The 15528-nt window shown below is 40.6% G+C and overlaps 1 protein-coding gene across 1 annotated transcript; it reads left to right on the top strand.

Moving 5' to 3' along the window:
- Positions 1 to 762: 762 nt before the first annotated feature.
- lman1 (lectin, mannose-binding, 1) lies at positions 763 to 15528 on the top strand. Its single transcript, XM_080530242.1, has 13 exons — positions 763 to 984; positions 2111 to 2265; positions 3094 to 3201; positions 4883 to 4944; positions 5316 to 5415; positions 6283 to 6406; positions 6777 to 6835; positions 6991 to 7123; positions 7384 to 7562; positions 7848 to 7921; positions 13586 to 13748; positions 14732 to 14856; positions 14976 to 15528. The coding sequence occupies exons 1-13, from the start codon at positions 774 to 776 to the stop codon at positions 15010 to 15012; spliced, it is 1530 nt and encodes a 509-aa protein (XP_080386368.1). The 5' UTR covers positions 763 to 773; the 3' UTR covers positions 15013 to 15528.

Here is a 15528-nt window from a genome sequence, read left to right as displayed (position 1 = left end):
ACACCATAGGACATTAAACCTATCTCATGATTTCTTACAGAGCACCTCTGGATAGTAATTATAGGGTAACATTCAGAATAAAGAGGTAGCTAATCAGACGCGCAGAGGGGTCTTTGTTGACAGAGCAACAGCCAGTGGAGAGTGAGGAGAATACAGTAGGCGACACCAGCCTCCCTCTTACTCCAAGAGAAAGCAGAATATTCAACGTTTGCATTACAGGTTCACAAAAGCAAGCTAGGCCTAGATGTTGACCAAAGTGATAGGCAAAGGTATTAGGTAATGTATATACATTTACATAATATGTATGTAAATATTGATCATTAGACTGTTATGGTTGTTAACATAACATCTCATTCATATTTCATGCCTTCATGCCTCAATAAGTAGGCCTACAAGCTGAACCAAACAATGAACACCACCTCAGTTCTCTGTCATATGATGCAATCACAGCTGGAACAAAGCAGATGAAATAGCCTACGTGTTGAACACAAAGGTTTCAACTAATTCCATAATGACATGTCTACTTGTGAATGACAGGGGATGGATGTAGCTAAATTAAGTATGTCTTATAAAAAGCAGATGTATTCATAGCCAAAGGCCAAAGTTTTGTGGCATGCTGACAAGACAAGTGCCAGAAGTCCACATCCTCAAACAACCCAGCCAGCTGTATCACAAAGATTCGACCAATCAGAAAGCGCCCAGTTGGCCCTACAGGCAATCCCGTCATACACCCTGATTCAACGCTACGTCAGCAAGCAGTGGTACCGAAAAAGATGGCGGTGTCCATAGGAAAGCGCCTGGCTGCTGATGCTGCTTGTTTATTAATATTAACTTTAACATTTCATCACTGTTCTGCTAATATCGTCTCGGGCGCCTCGACTGCAGGAGACCCCCCTCTCCGGCGTTTTGAATACAAGTACAGTTTCAAAGGACCGCACCTGTCCCAAGCGGACGGCAGTATTCCTTTCTGGGTTCACTCTGGAAGTAAGTTTGCAGTTGGGTGGCTATGGGCTATGGCTGTCATAGCTGTGTTTCAAACTAGCTGTACATATCTTTGCCGGTTGTTGCTGTTTATATTGGCCAGGGCCAAGAAGTAGCTAATAGCTGCTGTATAAAGGGACACGCGTCACACGAGTAGTAGCCTGTGGACTAGGACTTAAGTCCATACAATAGCTAAGATAACTAAATAGCCTAGACAGGACATCATTGACAATGGAACAAACTGCATCACAGTTGTATAATCTGTCTGGCTGCCTAGTAGCATCATGCAACATGCTGACATCAAGAAAGAGAGGAACAGCCTTCACAGTGAAAAGGACATGCTGCCACAATGCTCACCAGCTGGCTACATTGCCCCCCTGTCCAAATGTACTACTAACACACTCTGACATTGTTACAATGTGTATTTTAGTTGACACGTATATCAGGGGTTTCCTTCCAACAATGCTGAGGGCCTGGGATAAAGTTATCCCCAAGACAGAGAGTAGCCTAGAAGTACTCATAGCTTTGTTGATCGTTCCATTACCATTCCCTGCCTGTTGGAAAGGGATGTGTTCCTCTCTACCATGGTTTTGCAAGGCTTATCAAATCAGTTGCAATTGCAAGGGGGCAGTACAAAGGTTAGTGTGACGGTTAGTGTCCCTGGTTTTTGGAGTCAATTGTTTCTTATCAGAAATGCAGCCTGTCATGGTTCCACATGATTGTGCTATCATGACATTTTAATCACAGATTGTGATGGGCCTAGCCTACCTCTTAAACCTAGGCCTCCACAAGAGATTCTACAGGCTGCAGAACAGTTAAGTGATCTCAGCTTGCCATAGCCTACTTCATCATGATAGTATGTATTTTTACATTTTTACAAGAAAACTGTAAGATATATTGTTGTATCACTTCCCATAGAGCACAGTGCTTATGGACAAGTGTCATTATCCCTGATTAACATAACATAACATAGGCTAGTAACTATGGGTAATGGTCCTACGGTCAGGACATTTCTTGAAATGACAAGTTACAGTGAAAAGTTTCTGGTCGTCAATGACAATGTCTCCTCAGTTTGGTGTGGAATTGAGTTCCAACCCTGCTGACCACCACCACCACATTCCTGTTCCAGATGCCATCCCCAGTGCAGACCAGGTGCGCATCACTCCCTCCCTCCGGAGTCAGAAGGGCTCGGTGTGGACCAAGAACACTGTCACCTTTGACAACTGGGAGGCCGAGGTGACCTTCCGCGTTTCTGGTCGAGGGCGAATGGGAGCTGATGGCCTGGTAAGGAGGAAGGCAACCTTTGTTCTACAGCTTCTGTTCCATCCACTGTGTGTATTTATATTGTATGTTGTGAATAATGGTATGTGTGCCTTATGTGTGTGTTTGGGGTAGTTGTGCTGTGTGCTTGTAGGTTACGTGTCATCTTTTAATTCTTTATTTCTGTTGTCTCTTATTCTGTTGTCTTATTCGGTTTGCTATGTTGATTGCTATGTTTTCATTGAGCAGCTGCTGGTATGAAACTTGCTATAGAAATATAATTTGATTGATTTCATTAATCCATTCTCAGTGTAGCGATGCTCGATCAGGCAGGAAAATTGGAGTTAAGAGTTAGGCCTAAGGCCTGTATCAGCTTACAGCTCTGCAGCAGCTGACGCTTTGCTGCTGCTAACCAGATCATTGATCAACTAAAATAACTTGATTAATGTGGTTCAAAATTCAGTGTGCTTCGTCGCTTTGCGTCACATGCACATAGCCTATTGTTTGTATGTGGTAGGCGAGCTGTGTGTGTGCCTTCGGGTAGGGGGCACCTCAAACTAAAGGGCAGAGCCTAAAAGCTAAGGCCAAATGTACATTTGGTTTTCAGGACCTATGTTAAGCCTAGACTATTGTCCATTTTCATTGGAGCATTGAACGTTTGTTTTAAGTTCAGGACAAAAAATGTATCTGTGTCCGGAAAAACGGCTGCCTATTGCAATAGAATAAGAATGGAGTGTATGGGTGCGATCACAGTAGCTGTCCTACTGGTGGTAAATGTAGTATGACATCCATGCTCTTCATATTTTATACATCTCTGTTTTTCTCCATTCCGCCCATTACTCTGTGTTACAGGCCATATGGTTCACTTCTGCACAAGGTCTGGATGGCCCAGTCTATGGAGCTGCTGACAGCTGGAATGGAATTGGCATTTTCTTCGACTCCTTTGACAATGATGGGAAGGTCGGTGGTCAAATCGATTGTTTACAGTTTGTCATCATAGATAAAGCTAAACAAAAGAAAGAAGAAATAAACACATTTGTTTCTATGCTGTAAATATAGGTTAAGTTATGGTTTATTGTAATGAAATAAACAGTGTTTGTTGACTATCAAGTACTGTGGAAAAGACAGGATTTATAGATTAACAATACAACATTGCAAGTGGATATCAAAACACCTCAAACCTTTGTTTGTTGCTAGTGTTGTTCCGATACCGATACTAGTATCGGCATGGCCACCGATACGCACAAAAATGCTGGTATCGGTATCGGCGAGTACTAACAAATAACACCCGATACCAAACTTGTGATGCGCGTTTTGCACAGGCTGCATTCGTAATTCGCTCTTAGAACGCTGGAGCGCACAGTGGTATCAACGTCATAAAGGGACCAAGCAATTTGATTGGACAAGAGGCATTCCTTGAGTGGTGATCAGATTTCCAGAGCGAATTTACGAACGCACCCACAGCGTCCCGCAACTCGGTGAATGAATTGTCTCCGGTGACTGTGACGGTGTGAAGACACGAGAAACATTCAATTTTTAAAGTTGAGCAAAGTAAATAGGATTTTACAAGTCCCGTTAACAAGTATATCATCACCTGTGATCGGCAAGCATGGCCCCTAAGGATTATGTGGCAGAGAAAGGTACGTTTTGTTTTACCGGCGTTACTCATACAGACAGTGTGTGGTTGAGTTGCTGCTACTGTTCAATGAACAGAACATGCAAAGCGACAGGCACTGCTGGGGATGAAGAGCTATGTAATGTTATACGCGTAACTAATAACTAGCTATCGTTCTTGACTTTTGATTTCAACAATGGTGCCACGTTTGCCCACTTTTCACCAGGGTAACTAATTCTGTTGGCCAATGCATGGTAGCTAAAAAACCAACCCCGTTTCATGAAGCACACACCGGACTGTCAAAGTTATAAAAACCAGTGTCTAGAACTTTTAAGTCTACTTGCGTTTAGCTAGAAACTTTGCTAGGAGTCTCCGACTAGAAGGTTTAAACCCTAGCAGCATTCTTTGCTTGTCAGGCTTCAAAACTACCCGGATGGAATAACTCGGAAGAAGTCCGGGCCAGTCTCCGTGTCAAACCTAGTCGAATATGGAAGTGATTTCACAAATTCATTGAACTGCACTTTGACAAATCGTGTGCCTTCACATATATTAGTACCTGGCCACATTCTTCTTTTGATGGGCGACACCGCCTTCACTCCCCAGTCCCACAGGCCGGCCCTGCTGTTATGATTAGTTACAGAACCAAATGGTACCTTGATTGAGTTGGTTAATAGATTTTTGTTGATACTTTTCACGATACCAAACACCCGATGCCAGACTAAGTGTTAGCAATAATTTTACATCGAGGTGAGTATGCGGCTCAAAAAACATGTTTTTTTGTTTTGTTTTTTCAAACGCCGTGGTATCGGATCGGTACTCGGTATCGGCAAGTACTGCACGGTCAGGTATCGGTATCGGGATCAAAAAATGGTATCGGAACAACACTATTTGTTGCTTTCAGGTAGAATGATTGATAGACTGATCTGTTCTTTGCCAGATTGAATAAGAGAGACACATGTTAACTTCCCATTACTGATTAGATGGATTAGGATTTACTTGTTTTCTTTTGTCATTTCCTTTGTTTAGAAAAATAACCCTGCTGTCCTTGTGGTGGGAAACAATGGGAAACTTGCTTATGACCACCAAAAGTAAGTAAACATGTCCTTACCTTGCTGTGATGTCACTCTAGACAACTCAAATTGGAACAATTTATAGAAGATTAGAAAATATTATTATTTGGCGGTTGGAGAAAATAATCTCTTCTAATCTCCTGGGCCAGTGAAAGCTCTGTGCCAGTTGAGTATGTCTTATACTTCACACTGTTTTGTATGTAACCACCAGATATCACTGAGGTGTTTTCAACAACACAGGGAAATTGCTATTGCTTTGTGTTTTGAAATGTTTTCCATCATTTCTCAAACCTGAAACGTCCAGACCATGAATTTTCAGTCTTCCAATAATATTGTGTGGCGTAGTACTATATGTGTTGTTGTGTCTGAAAACAGTGTTCTTTCTGTAGTGATGGCTCCACTCAAGCCCTGGGAACATGCTTACGAGACTTCCGTAATAAACCATACCCTGTTAAAGTTAAAATAACTTACTACATGAAGACATTAACGGTAGGTATGACCATGCATCAAAAACACCTCAACACACATACAGGCAATATTGAGTGGAAATAATAATAACAAAGATTTTTCAGATGCACACTCCAAACCAAGGGTTAAAAACGAGTGTTGAAATTTCCCAGAATGCCTCATCGGCAAGATAGTGGCGGAACGCACAAAAGAAAACGCTAGTATCGCTACTCTAGCTAGCTAGCTAACATTACAACAATGTTTTACGGCTAATTTATGCATAACAGTCCCGCATTTTGACATTTCCATGTCGCTTTTCCCCCCTTTGATGGCATATGACGCCCAAAATGTAACTTCTGGCTGCGAAATTGTTGCACTTACCGCTCCTCTAATATCAGTGCAGACTGGCAGGGTAGGTGCACGGGTTGCTAGTCTACAGAGCACCGCTATTCTGGCATGAACTGGCCTGATAATGAAGCATTGTTCTTTTTTAATTTGATGACTTGTTCGATCGATTGATAGAGTTAAGTTGCAAACTTAAGTTGTGAACGAGTCGCGAGCGTTTTTTTTATGATACTACTGATGACGTATCAGGGTCTTGAAGGGTTCTCCCATTTCATAGGCGAAGATTTCAACCACTGCTTCTTGTAACTCTGTTCAGAGGGGCAAGACGAAAAGCGGGTGGCACTCAAAACGAGGGGTAGGGGTAAAAATTAGAAATGGGATTGGGCCGTAGAGTGCCAACGGTTTTATGTGTTTGTTTTTATCTAGAAACAATACTTGAGATTTTTGGATTTTGGCTACAAAATGAAGCATCAACATTTATGCATTTTTGTTGAATGAAGTCACCCCTGGCACTTAATGAGTTAAAGATATGTTTTGCCATTGATGCGGTGTGTCTTCTCTCAGGTACTGATCAACAATGGATTCACTCCGGACAGGGACGACTATGAGTTCTGTACCAAGGTGGACAACATGATCATTCCAATGGAAGGATATTTTGGCGTTTCAGCTGCTACTGGGGGTTTAGCAGGTAATGATCATGTATCCCATGTGTCCAGAATCCTCTTAAACATCCATAGCTACCCCTTCTATTCTCTTTACTGGTGCTTAGCTGTATTACAATGTGGAGAGGTTGTACCCTCACTTATACTGAGGTTAAAGAACCCTGATTAATCTCAGTCATTTAAACTAATAAGGTATTAACTTTTTTCTGTTCATAAAATATTTCTTGAATTGCTACAGATATATATATATAACTTACTAACTTAAATGCTTTCCGATTATTTTGATTATAACACAATCTTTATTCATACTATAATTTTTTAAGGATTGTGTCTAAAAGTAAGGGCTGAAAAATACTTTCTCGAATTTGCTCAGTGTAACTTATTTTTTTGTTTCAGATGACCATGATGTTCTGTCATTCTTGTTGTTCAGGCTAACAGCACCCGGCCAAGAACCGGTAACTACATTTCCTAATACCACTCGCCAGTACTATTTAATTGGAAGAACATCTGACTAATATTGCATGGGCATTTCTCAATAGATGTATTTGAAAGTGTGGTGTAAGGGGCCTCTCCTGTGTTCAGAGTAGTTGTTTTGTTTCCCCCATTGAAGCCCCCACCTGAGGCCGAGATTCCCAAGGAGGAGAAGGACAAGTACCAGGAGGAATTTGAGAACTTTCAGCAAGATTTGGACAAAAAGAAAGAGGAGTTTCAGAAAGAGCATCCAGATGTCCAAGGACAACCCAGTTAGTTTCACGGACAAATATGCTCAATACCCCTCTGCTTTTACTATATTTTGATAATGATGTTTAGTTATCATTGAATGGATTGAAATGACTTACACATATCTGAAAAGATACAAATCAAAGCCAGTCTAAAGTAGTAGTTACTCAATTTTAAATGTTGTTATGAGGCCATGATTCCATATGTGGGAACTATGCTGCCATGTCTAGTATATACTTTAAATATTGACGAGAGTGTATTTTTTGATGTATGTTTTGTGTAGTCGAAGACATGTACGAGAGTGTGAATGACCGAGAGATTCGCCAGGTGTTTGAGGGGCAGAACCGGATCCACATGGAGATCAAGCAGCTCCACCGCCAGCTCGCCATGATCCTTGACGAACAGCAACGCTACGTCTCAGTGATCACGGACGAGATCGCCAAACGTCCAGAGCAAGGACAGGTAGGTCCTAACGCACGCGCGCACACACACACACACACACACACACACACACACACACACACACACAAACACACACAGGCTTACATGTGCACAGACACATATTCTCTCCACTCTTGCTCGCCTCTCCTGCCCTGTGAGTTCCAGGAGCTCGTACTCTGTCTGGCTCTTTATGTAGTACCAAAGAGAAGGCGGTTTCATCCATTGTGAACAGTTGCAGACCTCCGCGTGTTGCAATACTGTTTGTTCACGTGAATGAAGCCTAGGGCATGTGTTGTTATTCCACAGCAGCCTCCAAGTCAAGAGATGAGCGCAGTCGTCGCGACACAACAGGAGGTGCTCAGAAACCTGAACGAGTTGAGGTAAGTCATAAAACATGTTGTTTGTTTGTCACTTGTAAGACCTGATCGTCCGGACAAATTACCTAGCTGCCTCATCTGAAATCCCCCCCCCCCCCCCCCCCCCATTCAGTATGATACCTTGAGCCTCCTCCTCTCCATCTCCCCAAAGAAATCGGCACCTTAACCCCCTGGAGCTCATCCTGGAGCTCACCCCCTCAACCATATTTGTATTTAGCTCTTGTTTGCTTACTCTTGCTGCGCTGAGTGCATGAGAATATGAGAGTATTTGCAGGGCTGTTCAGTGTTTTTTTTGTCTGCTTACATTTGTCTTTAAGACTGTGAGGGGGGTGTTATTTTATTTTTCATAGATATCATGAATCAAATACATTTATAAATAAAATAAAACATTAAAACAACGTTGTATAAATCGGAAATGTACCGGTAATATAAAATAATGTTAAATGTATAATTGATGAATTTATACATATCTACAGAACATATGTTTGATTAGGCTTACATATCCAAATTAATGTTTACAGTACATATCCAAATGTATCTTCTGCATGGTAATTTAACAAGTTTGACTACCTGGATATTTTGACAGTCTCTGGGGTTACACAATATCTATAGATAATACAGAGTATGTATGATGTGTCTTTAGCCTCTGATTAAACGTAAGAATGTATATTCTTTGTCAACATGTTAAGTCAATTGCTATGTTTTCCGTCAACAATAACATTCTGATAACGTATGGCGAAACAATTGTGAAAAGATTAGAGAACAAATCACAGACTCTTTGGTATTGGTAAATACAGTGTGATCACATTTTAAAACCTTTGTTTTCCCCAGTTTGTCTTTTATTAATATGCTGCAGTGTACTTATTGCAACAGAGATGATGTTTATTAACTATGTTAAACTACCATTTTAGCTCTCCTTTTTTGCCTGAGAGTTTTTCAAAGGTTATTGGCAGTTGTTATTGGTATACCTGTACTTCTTATTAAATAGAGGCAAAAGTAGAGAAATATAATTTAGTATTTAATTATTGTCAGAATTAATGCAGGGCTTAAAGTACTCCGGCACAGTGCCGGATTTCCGGCGCGGGAGAAAAAAAAAAAAAAAAAAACTGCAATTGCGGCATTGCGCCGACGTGGTGGCGGGGGCGCTGTTTCACAAATAACTTAGCTTTCGTGTTTGCTAGCGAAACAGCTGATAGTTGATGTTGACTGCTCAAGGAGAATACATATTTGAAAGTACAGAATGCCTGAGAGCCTTATATTGCATTATATTACATTATATTTTGAATGGCCATCTGGTGCCTGAATATTGTTTTTTCCTTTACATATATAATGACATTTCCACCATAAATTGATGGCGAAAGGGCACAAATTGGTGCATATCAATTCACCAGAATGCAAGAAATTAAGTGTTTGATGCTCGTTTAAGGACCCCCAGACAGTCCTGCTTCATCGGTCCCCCCCGATGTCAAACACCACTGGTACCACCTCCGCCTCATTTTGAGCCAGGAAAAACCCTGAGTAGTGACGGGAAGCCTTATGGGACGTGGTGCCAAGAAGGAGAATATAAGTGATAGTGGCTTAATAAGTAATCAGTTTGTTCTTTTAAAGACATGTATACAGGGCTCTACGCTAACCTTTTTCACTAGGAGCACATGTGCTCCTAAATGAAAAATGTTAGGGGCACACAAAGAAATTTAGGAGCACAGTGAAAAATGTAATTATAACACATTTTTATTAGTGATTTTGCCATTTTTGCACCCAAATCACACATTGGCCCATGCCTACAGCCCTACTAGACGCAGAGTTGATGGCATTGTATTATGGTAACTAGCTGTGTCAAGTTCTCCTGGTTAGCAGCATGTTCATTCATTCATCCATGTCATGCCTGTCAGCTAGCAGCTAGCAGCCCAGCCAGGCTTTAGGGCTAGGTCTGTCAGCTAGCAGCCCAGCCAGGCCATGCAGAGGTCTGTCTCCATGCTGCCCACCTCCCTGCTGCTGGGTCAGGCTACATCAGTCACACACGGTGGCCAGACAACTCCACATCTAGGGGTATTAAACTACCCCACATCCAGATGACCAGTCCCCAGCCCCATGCTGCCCGGGGTGGTGACATGTGGAGGTGGCCAGCCCAGCACGGTGCCTCTGCGGCGGCTAGCTGTTAGCACACCACCATCCCCGGGGGTCCCACCTCTCTGCCACACTCAAGTACAACATGTTGCATTTTCATGCCATTAGGCAACTTGCTTCCTAGGGTTTCCTAGGATTAGAGATGCATTTGGACTTCTGGAGTACCTCCACTACTTTCAATGGGTTCTGAAGGTCTGAGAGCTTTCTACTTTCTACCCTGGGTAGTTAACCCTGGTTGTAACCTTGGGTTCAAATCTGGAGTGTGTGGGACCAAATCTGTAGATGTGGTGAGCTAATGAAGCTAATGAAGCTTGAGATGAGAAAAGGGCGCTTGTCTCTTTAAGGCCCAAAAGGGAGTTAGCGATTAGCGATGTTAGCTTAGCGCCAGTTTAACAGAAGTAACTTCACTTTTAACATGACTTCCCGTGGTCGTAGCGGGCTGGCTGACGGCTTAAAATGTGGCCACACGGTTCGCGCAGATTTATTTTTAGAATAAAAAAAAAAAAAATTTTAAATAAATTCTGTACTTGCACGTGTGCTCGTGAATTTATTTCTCTAGTCGCACAGATGTATTTTTAGTCGCAAATGCGAGTGAAATGGTCGCACTGTAGAGCCCTGAATATATTTTATTCTGTATTGTTATAGTGATAGTGGCTTAATAAGTGATGCAATCAGTTTGGCCTTTTAAAGACATCTAATTATTATTATTTTTTATTAAGTATAAAACAGTATTATGAATGAATGAATGGTCTTTATTGTCATTACAGTTTTTCCCAATTGCTAAAACACAAAAGCCAATTCTCTAAACCAAATGACCAGTTCTCTAAACACATTTAATAAAAATAGCTCCCATTTGCCAAAACCATAAACACATTTCACATGAAGACACAATTCACAAAACACAATCCTCCTTTTCTCATAAATCTAAACACATTTTGTCTTGCTAAAACACAAGTTGCAAAAAAACTCTGCTCAAAATGTCAAATTCTCAAATTAAAGCTCATGTGATGCAAAATGCTTGCCACAGTCAGCAAAATGTTAACACAATGAACACACCTGGCTTCATTCATTAAACATAACATAAGTTACATAACGACTCAAAATGTAAGACACTTGTTGCAAATGATTGTGGTGTGTGTGTGTGTGTGTGTGCTATAGTTCCATAAATAAATAAAAAAACATCACACCCTGAACATTGTTTTCAGTGAGTATTGTTGTGTGTAATGGATCCTCTGTAGTGTTTGCATTGAGTTGTGATACAGTACAGTATTGTACATGTTACGGTACATGTGGGAATACGGTAACATTTTTCAAACCTTTATTTACGTAAAACTCGATAGGACAACAGTGCAACAACTTCGCGGCTGAACTTTAGTAAGATTTCGGACATCATATGCCATTTAAAGGGGGGAAATAGATATCTAAAATGCATGACTATCATGCAAAATCAGCCTTACTGTAATGTAAAATATGTAATGTTAGATATAACGTTAGACAGGGAGCGCAGATTTATTTTTATGCATGACTATCATACATGTGGGAAAACTAGGGTTAGGGTTAGGTGCTAGGGTTACAGTAAGGTTAGGATTAGGGGTAGGGTTTGAGTTTTGAAGAGAGAAGGTGTGGTTTTGCTTATGTAGCTTTAGAAAAGTGTGTTGTGTTTAGAGTTTTGGGAAACTGGAGGAAAGTTTTGTGAAATGTGTTTTAGCAATTGAGAAAAACTGTAATACAGTACAGGTACCATACAACGAAATTTAGGAGGGGCTCCCCTGGTGCTTGGAAAAATACTAAAAACACGAGGGCCAAGGGTAAAATAAAAAAGGGAAAAGAGCTGGTTTACATAAATAAAGGCTATGTACACTATCTACTATACTACTATACTATACAATAAAACACTGTGCTGTACTCTATGCTATAAATATCCTAACTTTTCCTATATCTGAACCTTATGTACACAAGGGTTGTCATATTGCACATAGTATTGTTGCACATTCATTTAAAGTATTAATGCATTTTAACATTGAGACATATATTTTGTATTGACTATAAAATAGTATTAATGCATTTAAACATTGAGACAAGAAGCTGTCTTCTGTACCCGCTCTCCCAATATCTCAAACTGTGACCCCCCTCCCCAAGAAAAAGTTTCAGGCACAGGATTTTTCCCCACTTTAAGCCCTGTTAATGTTATGTAGCTTGTTATTAAACAACTTGGGTATTCAATCTGTGCAATAATCTCCTAGCTCCTTGTTATACTTAAGCATGGAAGGAACCAAGCGTGGTGCCCTAAATCAAACTGCTAATAGTTTTTCCCACCCTCAATAATGGAATTATCAAGTGATTTGCTTTCAAGCATATTTACTTGATTTCCATAGATGGCATTAAAAGACACACAATTGCTTTCCCCTCCAATTGCTTTCATTCATCCAAAGTCTCTTTGTAATCATCTTACATTTATTTAAGACAATAAGGGAAAAGACGTGCCCCTCCTGCTAGTAATAATACATACAAGAAAATGTAACTTAATCAGAAACATGTCATCTTTATAAGAAGTATTTTTCTGCTCTTTTAATGCACACCAGGGACTTCAGCGTCTGGTAGATTTTTCTTAATAATTAACAGATTACACAATAATGCAGATGCCGCAAAAGATAATTTTAAAAAGATAAGATAATTTGGATACATTACTTTCCTTACCAAATTTGTGCATGTCCCTCTTGAGTTAAAGTCATTCTACTGATCAAATGTATCAGTTATATCAAGAAGTGCTGAGTTGTCTCGTTTGATTCTCATGCTTATATGACATACGGTACTTGTTAGCTAAATGTACTCTGTTTCCCTCAAAGCTCCAGAAATGTTATTTCTGTTGTTTGATAGTTGGGACTGGACAATACTGAAATCTAAACATGGGGTAAACTGGTTAGAACTACAAATAAGACAATGTTATCCCATCCAAGTACCATAAATTATCAGTATTCATTGTAGTAAGTCAAGTAAAGAATTAGAATAGTTTTTGCCTGTCAGTCAATGATAACTAAATATTCATACATTCAATGATATGGATAAACTTTTTCTATTAATACTTATGATCTGATTCATAAATAGCATTGAGTTATCTGATTTTGCATTGCTAGATTGCATATTTATAGTTAACAACAATTAAGAGATTGAATTTAAGATTGTAAATTGCTTGTTACAATATGTTTCCCTCAGGCATTTCTCATATTTGTGCAGAAGGGGTCATCATATTTTTTTAATTCAATCAAACCCACACTGCAAGAAATGTGTCCTCTGATAACTCTGAGTGAATAAAGGCTTTTTAAATATGGCACTGTCATATAAAGGTATGTCTGGGGTCACCTGTGCTAACCGTCTTCTGCTCCAGACTCACACCCAGTTTCAGGGGGGTGTTCTCATGACCCTTTCTCTTGCGTAAGATGTATAAGATTACAGAAACCTCCTATGTTTTTCACCCTATGTATTTCACTGGCTATCAGCTGTGTTTAACAATGAGGTATGACTCTTCTTTTTTCTTACCAGAAACTCGTTTCATGAATCCCTGAAACAAATCAGTACAACGCAGAACCAAGGTAATGCAGTGGGAATGGGGACATACGAGACCGTCCAGCACTTTAACGACATCAAGGAACATCTACATGTGGTCAAGAGAAACGTCGAACACCTAATCCAGAAGAGTGCCCAGGTGAGGCCCTGTCAAATAAATCTTCATACTGGGCAGTAACTTGAGGTTCAACAGATTAACTCTCGACTTTCACATAAATATTGCAGGTCAATGGAAGCTTTCAGCCTGAATCAAGTTAGGATTAGGCCCAAAATGAATCAAATCAAATGTTATTTGTGTAGCGCATTTCTCACAAAATGTGACCAATGCGCTTCACAAAGAGCAAAGAAGTTAAAGCAACAACTAAGATGGACATTTAAAAGGCGAGATTGAATAAGTAGGTTTTTTCGCTTAAATGTTTCCAGAGTTTTGGACAATCTCAGGCTCTCAGGTAGGGTGTTCCATAGTATGGCAGCATACTGAAAGCTGTCTCTCCATATCTCCTGGTCCTGGCCTCTGGGACTGTCAGGAGTTCAGTAGCTAGGTAGCTGGACTCCGTACGTTCAGTACCGGGGGTGGGGCTCCGTCGTACTCGTACGTCGTCCTCTCCGGCTATTCTGTAGTATGCTCGTCACTCGAGCTCTCGTTCTGGGGTTCTCCCCTCAGGTCATCTCGGTCTATCACACAGACACGTTAGTATCACTTTCACATTCAATGTTCGTTACCGCAGAGCGGTGCTCACCCTTCTCAGCGTCGTGCCGTCGTACTGGCAAATGCTGCCATGATGAGTGCTCGGCACGTCTCTTTATCCCCGTCTCCTCTCTGCTGGCACAGCTGTTCCGCGTCCACTTAACGAGCCCACGCTCGCCGCTGTGGTGACGCGGGTCAGCTGTGTGAGCGGGTAGTAGCAACTATCAATTATCCTGCCTAGGGGCTCGGGGCGCTGTTCGTCGTACTTTACCCCCGGCTTAGGGGCGCTGGTGAGCGGGTTGCCACAACGTGCAGCAGCATTCTGAATCATTTGCAGTCGACTAATCACTTTTTTAAAGACCGCAAACTATCTCATCAGTCCAACACAGTTTGCTTTTGATATTTACAGTCTTTCTGTTTTATGTCTAATTTAGAACCCTGGTGATAAGGTGGTGAAATGTCCTGAACCCCCTCCAATGCCTGCCTGTCTGTCTACCGTCCACTTCGTGGTGTTCGTGGTGATCCAGTCAGTCCTGTTCTTTACCTACATCATGTACAAGTAAGTACCAGTGGTTTTGTTTTCTTTGGTAATCGAGAATCGATGTTACAGTATATTGTTTAGCTGCATTTCTATTGTCTTTCATATTGTAATTGCTTCCCCTCTGCTTCTCCCTATAGAAGTCAACAAGAAGCAGCAGCAAAGAAGTTCTTTTGATGAAACGCATCAAAAACATGAGAATATGTAAATGAGGGACTTTCCGTTTTGCTAATTTGCTGGTTTGTTTTTGTTTTCAAATTGTAAATTATTGTACTTGAACATGAGATTTTGTTTGAGAAGTTCTTTTTTTTAATTTCCTATTTTTAATTTGATCTGAGATGTACAGTGTGTGAATGAATGGTTGTTCAGAGTATGTGGGACATTTTGTTCAAGATTCTCTATGATGTATTATATTCTATACAGTATTTTGCCATTTGCCAAGTCATTGGAAAATGTGTTTTATGGACTTGATTATAACAAGATCCCACCCTAGAAATAAACCAACATCTATTCACATAGTTTTGAAAAACTGTGGATTAAATGTGCAATTTTGTATCAATGCTGAATTATGTATTTCAGAGCAGAAGTCCAGTATGTGTGTCTTGAATGGTTGAAACATGCCAAAATTTGACATGTTCTTTTTCTTCTCAAGCAATTTACATAAACAAAAAACAAACCAATGTGGTTTTCTGT

This window comes from Nansenia antarctica, assembly GCF_963989245.1.
Source record: "Nansenia antarctica genome assembly, chromosome: 4".
Lineage (NCBI taxonomy): Eukaryota > Metazoa > Chordata > Actinopteri > Argentiniformes > Microstomatidae > Nansenia > Nansenia antarctica.
The sequence above is the reverse complement of the archived record's forward strand: the minus strand, read 5'-3'. Positions and strand labels throughout refer to the sequence as shown.

Coding starts and splice junctions, on each gene's coding strand:
- lman1 (XM_080530242.1), top strand. CDS start 774: ATGGCGGTGTCCATAGGAAAGCGCCTGGCTGCTGATGCTGCTTGTTTA. Junction 2,266..3,093: donor GAATGGGAGCTGATGGCCTG/GTAAGGAGGAAG, acceptor TCTGTGTTACAG/GCCATATGGTTCACTTCTGC. Junction 13,749..14,731: donor TAATCCAGAAGAGTGCCCAG/GTGAGGCCCTGT, acceptor TGTCTAATTTAG/AACCCTGGTGATAAGGTGGT.